Raw genomic sequence first — 8,855 nt, forward strand, 5'->3', positions numbered from 1 at the left:
AAACTAGCATAATCGTATCCACTTTCACATAGCGATATATAGCCAGGAAACATTAAAGGGAGAAACAGAGCATCGACAGTGAACGAACCAATGATTATGGAAGAACTCATTATCTAAAATATACCACAAAAGATAATGGAAATGACTTTGTACGAGCAATACAAGAAATGAGTATGGAGGTTAAAGATAAATGGATAAAAAAGCGGAATATTATATTCGATAAACTGGAACAGGATAATAATCTAAAGAAAACAAGGCAAAAAGTGGAATCAAAAGCCTCCTTTCTTAGTATCTTCACCTCTTTCAAACCACTCATTTCTGTCCGCCGTGATTTTGCTGTCCTCTCTTTATCCTACACAATTTACTCCATCACTGCTCTTTCTCCGTGTGTCCCAGCCTCCACAAATACAAAGGGATTGAATATTCATGCAGTTATCTTTAGGAGTCGGTTCAGTTCAGGGTGGGAGGGTTTACGAACTTGCCAAGATAATGACGAAACACAGGAGTGGTATCTCCGAGAACTTTAAAGCTTCTTAACATTTGAATGCTAAATTATAAACATTAGTCAAATTCTTACAGAATTAGTTGAGGCTTTTGTATAAAGTAAGTTCATTATGAGATCGGTTACCATAGTTAGATATATATTTGATAAAGCAAAACAGCTTAAAGCATTGATCAAGCGTCATTACCTGTAATTACATGACCAGTTGCCTCCAAACTGTACTATTACAGTATACTCAAGGACAATATGAGGAGGGGATAGTATACTACCTCGACCTTTTGATGTATATATGTCAATAAATATTTCAAGTCCAGTTTAATAAAATCACACTCATATCACCTCGCCTGGCCATTTGCATTATCGCATTAAGCATATGACATTTTACTTTTCACTGACCAAGGCGACTACTCAGGTCAGAGTTCAGAGCCAGCCACCTTCAACCTTCACGGAGGAAGCCCCTTTTGACCATCAACCCATCAAATTTAGGGATGGACTCGTCGCCGTCGAGCTAAATGGAATAGTCAGTGGTTCATAATATTGGGTTTCATATGGTTCGAATAGAGGGTCCGAAATGAGGATCTTCAGAAGCTCGGGCTAACTCCAACAAGTTATGAGTCCAACCCTAGGACTGACTCGGGCCAAGTGGTCGGTTCAAGTAGAACCCGACAAATTACAGAACATTCACCATACATTCATTATTTAACTCAAAGACTATGGCTTATATGGTACAGGTAAGATAAAACATATGATATTTCGTAAAGTAATAAACGATATAGTACCGGTATACAAATTTTGATGACCGATCTTCACAAAACTGTAACCATTTTGAGAGGGGTTCCTAATTTGGAATATCATTGCTTCTTTTACTTTGATAAGCACTCAGTAAAATTGGCCTGTGTGACCTGATGAAATTGGCTTATGTGTGCCTATCAGTACATAAAACGAGATCTTGCCCAAACAATTGCTTTCAAATATATTACATAATTGTCCAGTGCAACGAGTGTAGTAAATCTCAATGATTGTATACTCATTATTGTATCGCAATGATATTACTCTTGAAAAGGATGGTTGATATATAGTTATACCTAGTTGTTGGTTTGCAAATAACGAGTTTATGATGCTTATCCAGAACTTGTATGTATCCTTGAGTACTGTCGATGAAGTACTTAAAAATCGAAAGGATTGATTTAGTTCAGCGCTTAGTTTCAAGAATTAGCTAATTTTCTATAAGCTGGCTATCATACCCAACGGTATGGCTAAAAAGAATGATAATTTCTCAGGGAAAAATTATGTACTTACATCTCCATAGATCTTAAACATACAAAACTCGGGCTATTTATCACTTTAGGGACACCACAGAAATACCCAAGGAATTTGGAAGAATCCCAAATTAGTGGACTGCTTGCATGTAGACTAGCATAGCGAATAGATTTGCTTTTTAATCCAGCGATGGTATATTAGGATTGAATGGGCTATGAAAATCAGTGAAAATGTGCAATTAATATAAAGGCGAGTGCATCATCTTAAATCATGAAAATCTCAATTGATGTTCTTTGACAGCTACGGTTTACCTTTGATTTTAGTATTCTAATAGAAATTTACCAAACACCACTACTGGCAATGCACTAACCCCCAAAACATAAATATTGCAGACAGTACAGCAACTGGTTGTTCAACTGCTCGGCCAACTCAAGAAATCATTTGTCATGAACCTCATTTGCTTACTGCCTTAAATGTTTCTACATTTTTATTATAAATCTATGCTGCAGTGGGAAGCTTGGTGAGGTTCTCATTGTATCTTGATTTCTGCAGATGTTTCAACTACTTTTCAATTAACCATAGAGTGTGATCTTTATAGTTTCCAGTCTCTTCATTATTGTATTGCAAGGAAAAAATTATAATGCTGGCTGTAGGGAGTCTGAGTCCATTGACAGGCATTTTGGTGATAGACTAGTATAGCTCCATATCACTGATAGCTTTGAATTATTAACTCTTGTGCTTCAGTGCTGATATACGGTATGTTTAGAGAGTAGATGATAGTTGCAGAGTATGATTTGGAGCATTGGTTCTTATGAAACGATGTTAAATAAAGTGATAACAATGTGTATTGAGGAAAACGAGGTTAGTTAATGCAAAAGTAGGTAAAACACTCATAAAATATCAACAAAACATATGAAAACCTTACAAAGTAGCTAAAATTTTTAGTGTATATAGCATCAAAACATTTTTAAATCCAGCATTACTTGGTGTTCCTTGATTTTAGAATACTGTTGAACTGAATAACCTGTCTCTTGATATTCAGACAGTTGCAGAAGTTTCTTTTTGGGAAAGCTGAGAGATGTTTTAAAAGAGAAAAAATGTTGCAGTCTATATGTATCATTGCAGATTTTTTTGGATTTTCTTAAGATCAAAACTTCTTTAAACAGTTGTTATTTACCCAGTATTAGTGATCCTAGTTTGATTCATAATTAAAGGTTATTTTAGCACGGGTGTTAGATATAGGCCTGTATTGTAATATAGATATCTTTTATTTGTATCCATTAATTTCAAATTATTTGCTCATTTAAGAAATGTCCTTGTCTTTGTTGAAAGCCATCACACTTTTTAAAAAGTAACTGTACAAGTGTAAATAGTTTATGTTCTCATGAAAAGAACAAATTAAATGCCTTAGATTTGATAAATATTCTGGAAGTCCATGATATCTGTTCAAGCATCTATTGCATTATTTAATACAGTCCAATTGATTCTTTAAGGTTTGGAGATTGGGAGCAGCTTCAGCGCCGTGTGTATTCAGGGAGAATGCTATTTACAAGAATCTAGACTGTATGTTAAAAAGCACTGATATCCTTTATACAGCAAGACTGTCACGAGGGATGGCAGGACACAGCAAATGGGCTAATATAAGGCACATTAAAGCAGGCAAAGATGCTGTAAAACAGAGGACTATTATTAAGTTTTCCCGTCTCATCAGATTTGCTATTAAAGGTAAGCCATATCATCAGCAAAATTGGAATAGTGTTTTGGTAAATTATAAAAGAGAGACATTGATATTAAGAAACACAGGAATAGAGATGATATATCATTAAAGTAAGTCCCAGATGAATCCAGAATTGACCGTTCTTCAATGGTTGATCAGCAAATAAAAAAGTATTCAATGAGAAAGATGTATTGCAAATGTTACATGCAAGCCTTATCTTTTGGTAAAATCTTGTCTTATGTGTTGCTGTCAGTACGATTCTCTCTCGGGGTTCTAGGATTACATATTAATTTTTTTTCACACATGAGTACCATCACTGATTCTCAGACTGTTATTGCTGATTGGTATAATTCCTCTAGTTTTTACTACTTTCTATAACTGTTAGAGTAATCATCAGTGTTGTGAAGTTAGTGTGAAAGATGTAAATATTTTTTTTTTTTACTTTTAGAAGGTGGAAATGCAGATCCAAAGTTGAACTCCATGCTTGCTAAAGCTATTGAATCTGCACGCTGCAGTAACGTGCCACAAGCTAGTATAAATAATATACTAGAAACCCATCAGGTAAGAAATATTTAGTATGAACAGAAACTTTAAATTCTTTATTTTTACATTAATAAAGTATAGTTGAGTTCATTTATGATAAACGGTTTCAGTGAAAATACTGATTTAATGAAATCTTGTAGTACCCTACATTATTTAAGGGGTCCAAAAGTGCAAGTTATTGGAACTTCTCTTATATTTTCATTAATCATAAAAATCAAATATTTATCAGTGGAAGAGTGATAATTAAGATGATGGGTATGCAGAGAACATGTGACTTACCTTCACTTGGAAGCATTCACTGTCCTTCCCTTCCTCTGGTGCACTAGCCCTACTGTCTTCATGAAACTCCTTACTACATTTAGTAGGTTTCCTCTGACACTTATTGTTAGTATCCTCCACATGGGAGCTCTTTTTCAGGTCCATGAATACCATTTACAAAGCCTCTCTTTCTATATGTATTTTTCATGCTTTATCTACCACTCCTGTAGCTATATTGCTTCTCCCCAGTGTGGTGCTACCACCACTCCCACATACCTTACCAGGTACATTCAACAGACTTAGTTTTGTTATTGCCGTAATCAAAATTTTGTAAGGCTAAAAACAGTGTAGTAACTACTCTAGGCATTTATTTCATCACATCAGAAAATGAGCTTACTGGCAGTGTGTAGTCTGTTTAGTGTACTTTAGTTTTACTGTGAAGGGCAAATAGTTTCTTGTAATATTATTCCCTATATTTTTGTTCTCTTTTACATGTGATTAAACAATGTTTGAAGATATTTGTTTTTGGTTTTTAGATAGGCAGAAATTCACATGTTTGAGATTCAAAATAATGTTATAACAGCATAGCCCTCCAGTCAGTGCATTGTTGCCCAAATTTATTAGGTAATTTTTGCTAAAGAGAAGACGTTAAACTGAAGGGATGACAACTAGCATATAGAGAATGAAAAGTGAAGGAATATAATGGGGAGAGGACCTAGGAGGTAGGGTTATGCAACATGTTAGGGAAGATGCATCTGAATACAGCAGACTTAAAACTTCTGCCACAAGTCATCATAGACAAATAGATAGGTGTAGAGTACTTATGCTATTTTGTTTTTTTACAATTTTGCAGAAGTCTCAAGATAATGCCAAATCAGCCATCCTGGAATATAGAGGACCAAGTGGTCTGTTCATCTTAGCTGAACTGTTGACTGACAACCTGAATCGTAGTAGGGGGACTTTGCAAGGAGTGCTTAAAAAGTTTAAGTAATGCAGCTTTATATTAACTGTATTCTAAGATTTATTTGTCTCTGTAAGTCTTCTTCAATGTTTTTGTATTTATGCTTTAAAGGTATAAAGTCTTATAGAAAAATTGTGGAAAAAGGAGAGGCAAAGGATATTTCCCATTTAATGTGGAAAAGCATTTAGTATATAGATGATCTATTGATAATGATATTATTTTGAGTATAAAAATGAAAATTACTTTGAAATATTTTGAGTATCAACACTTAATTTGATACACAGAAATGTTCTCTGACAGTATACAAGAAGCTAGAGCAAGTGCCATTCGTATGTTTGAAGAGAAGGGGGTTGTGGTGGCAGCTAGTAAAGGAACATCTCTTGAGGCTGCATTGGACAGTGCTATTGAGACTGGAGCAGAGGAAGTTGTTGAAGAAGATGATAACCTAGTGGTAAGAAATAAATGTGACCATTACTCTGTGATTATTATTTTTATCATAAGAATATTTCTCTCTAGGATAGGATTTACCCTTGAATCATCAAAAAGGATCTCCATGATCTCCAGGAGTTAAAAGCATTTAATCTCTGTCATTTGGTGGGGTTAATACCACTCATTCAGCTGAAGTTGTTTAAACCCACTATGAGTATGCCCACTCCAATCAGCAGTCACCTCCCAGTGTTGACATCATCCCATTGGCTGTCATGCTGCACCAGACGGACCAGCTCATAATTCTCTGCATCTCTAAGCCTTTCAGACATAATCAGACTTCTTTCTTCAAAGTAAACACCTGATCCACACATCCTCTACCACTTCTGAAACTACACTGCTCCTTGATCGCCATTTCCTGTGTTAGTGAGGGAGCTCCAAGAAAGAGATGCAGAAAGACACATCCACTCACTTATACATATATATACATATAAGCACATACACACATATACATATATTTGCTGATAACCATGAGGAAAGTGAAACACAGTAAGTTCCTAAGTGGACTTTCATGTAATGATTACATCATCAGGGGAGATACATACAATATATAAACATACACAGACATATACATATATACACATGTACATATTCATACTTGCTTGCCTTCATCCATTCCTGTCACTAACCTGCGTCACAGGAAATAGCATACCCCCCTTCAGCGAGATAGTGCCAGGAAAAGACAAAAAAGGCCACATTCGTTCACAAACAGTCTCCAGCTGTCATGTAATGCACCGAAACCACAGCTTCCTATCCACATCCAGGCCCCACAAAACTTTCCATGGTTTACCCCAGACACTTCACATGCCCTGGTTCAGTTCACTGACAGTAAGTTGACCCTGGTATACCACATTGTTCCAATTCACTCTATTCCTTGGATGCCTTTCACCCTCCTGTATGTTCAGGCCCCTATTGCTCAAAATCTTTTTCACTCCATCCTTCCATTTCCAATTTGGTCTCCTACTTCTCCTTGTTCCCTCCACCTCGGCACTTATATCCTCTTTGTCAATCTTTCCTCATTCATTCTCTCCATATGTCCAGACCATTTCAACACACCCTCCTCAGCTCTCTCAACCACACTCTTTTTATTACCACACATCTCTCTTACCCTTCCATTACTTACTTGACCAAACCACCTCACACCACTTATTGTCCCCAAACATTTAATTTCCAACACATCCACCCCCCTCCGTAAAACCCTATCTATAGCCCATGCCTTGTAACCATATAACATTGTTGGAACTACTATTCCTTCAATCATACCCATTTTTGCTCTCTAAGATAAAATTTTTTTCCTTCCACACATTATTCACTCCCCAGAACCTTCGCCCCCTCCCCCACCCTATAACTCACTTTCAATTCCATGCTTCCATCCTCTACTAAGTCCACTTCCAGATATCTAAAACACTTCACTTCCTCGAATTTTTCTCCATTCAAATTTACCTCCCAATTAACTTGTCCCTCAATCCCACTGAACATAATAACCTTGCTCTTATTCACATTCAGTCTCAACTTTCTCCTTTCACACACTACCAAACTCAGTCACCAACCTATACAGTTTCTCACCTGAATCAGCCACCAGAGCTGTATCATTGGCAAACAAAATCTGACTCACTTCCCAGGACCTCTCATCCACAACAGACTGCATACTCGCCCCTCTCTCTAAAACTCTTGCATTTACCTCCCTAAACACCGCATCCATAAACAAATTAAACAACCATGGGGATGTCACACACCCTTTCCGCAAACTGACATTACTGGGAACCAATCACTCTCCTCTCTTCTTCTTCATACACATGCCTTACATCCTTGTTAAAAACTTTTCACTGCTTCTCGCAACTTACCTCCCACATCATATATTCTTAAAACCTTCCACAAAGCATGTATATCAACCCTATCATATGCCTTCTCCAGATCCATAAATGCTACACGTGTGACATTACTATATTATTGATTTATTTCATTGTGAGCACCGTACAAGCTTATCACTAGCTAGTGAACCACCAGGAAATGAGTACTAAATGTACTTAACTTTAGAGAAATGGATTTTCAGCTTTTAAACTTACATTTTCATATAGGTGCACCAAAAACAAAATGTTAATTTACACAAATATGTCTTTTCGTGAATATTATTGCTATAGTAATTTTAAAGGATAAGATAAGAGACTTCAGATAAGGTACTAGTAGAAAGTGAAGTTGAAAATATATATGCATGAAGGGTAAGTGGAGAGGACTGAATATGAAAGCATTTGGAGATTTTGAAGTTTATCAGGAGTGTGGGGTGTTCTGTGAACTAATTTGTCAGAGGGGATTTTTCATTCAGTAACTGGAGCTTAGCATAATTTTAAAGTAATAGGGAATGATAATTCTTGGGCTTCCCATTGGTGTACCTCTATATAAATATGTGGATGAATTTTTTAACCTAATTTTTCTATCCCCAGTTCACCTGTTCACCTGTCGACTTTATAAAAGTAAAACAAGGTCTGGAGAACCTCGGTTATGAAATCACTTATGCTGATGTTGACTTTATACCAAAATCGCCAATAACTTTCCCTGAGGAAAGTGCAAAACAGCTGGCGACAGTCATCCAAAAATTGGAAGACATCGAAGATGTTATAAAGATTCATGTTAATGCATTATGAACTTGTATTTTTGAAAATGAAATGTAAGAAGGAATAGTTACTATTTATTGATTTTCATTTCCTCCTGGTGCAATCCAACTGACTGTTTTAGAAGTAACTAGAAATTCATTCAAGCATTGGTACACATTACATGAAAAATATGTTTTTGCTATACACTTTGAGAATAAAAAAGTTCCCATTTCTTGTTTGTTCTTTATGTTAATTTAAGTAAGCTGAATACACTGAAATAGACACAGAGTTTCTAGATAAAAATGTAACAATTTACTACGGGTCCATGGCTAACTGTTCAGGGTATTCTTTAAAACAGAGTTAGATTTTAATGAACTCTGCTAAGACCACTTTCCCATCCTGATAACTCTTCACCTAACCCATCCAGCTCACACAGTCACTAAGAAATATACATAAACTACAGGTAAACAGGTTAGCTAGCTTTTCCACAGTTTATACACTTCAACCTTCAGAACTTCGTCTTAGGTAATTTCCCAT

At 36.1% G+C, this 8,855-nt stretch overlaps 1 protein-coding gene across 2 annotated transcripts; it reads left to right on the forward strand.

Moving 5' to 3' along the window:
• The first annotated feature begins 435 nt into the window (after positions 1-435).
• On the forward strand, positions 436-8,412 carry LOC139746413 (probable transcriptional regulatory protein Desal_2886). Of its 2 annotated transcripts, XM_071657631.1 has the most exons (7): positions 436-603; positions 903-1,233; positions 3,256-3,487; positions 3,928-4,040; positions 5,134-5,267; positions 5,542-5,692; positions 8,169-8,412. In XM_071657631.1, the coding sequence occupies exons 2-7, from the start codon at positions 1,216-1,218 to the stop codon at positions 8,367-8,369; spliced, it is 849 nt and encodes a 282-aa protein (XP_071513732.1). In that variant the 5' UTR covers positions 436-603; positions 903-1,215; the 3' UTR covers positions 8,370-8,412. The 2 variants fall into 2 exon arrangements, with proteins under 2 accessions (XP_071513732.1, XP_071513733.1); XM_071657632.1 differs by lacking the exon at positions 903-1,233 and having other exon boundaries at positions 462-603.
• Positions 8,413-8,855: the final 443 nt, after the last annotated feature.

This window comes from Panulirus ornatus, chromosome 65, assembly GCF_036320965.1.
Source record: "Panulirus ornatus isolate Po-2019 chromosome 65, ASM3632096v1, whole genome shotgun sequence".
NCBI classification, from domain to species: domain Eukaryota; kingdom Metazoa; phylum Arthropoda; class Malacostraca; order Decapoda; family Palinuridae; genus Panulirus; species Panulirus ornatus.

What these genes read in the sequence shown, in the direction of transcription:
- LOC139746413 (XM_071657631.1), top strand. An exon ending in CATCAGATTTGCTATTAAAG is followed by an intron (nt 3,488 to 3,927) that starts GTAAGCCATATC and finishes TTTTACTTTTAG; the next exon opens with AAGGTGGAAATGCAGATCCA. An exon ending in AAGAAGATGATAACCTAGTG is followed by an intron (nt 5,693 to 8,168) that starts GTAAGAAATAAA and finishes TTCTATCCCCAG; the next exon opens with TTCACCTGTTCACCTGTCGA.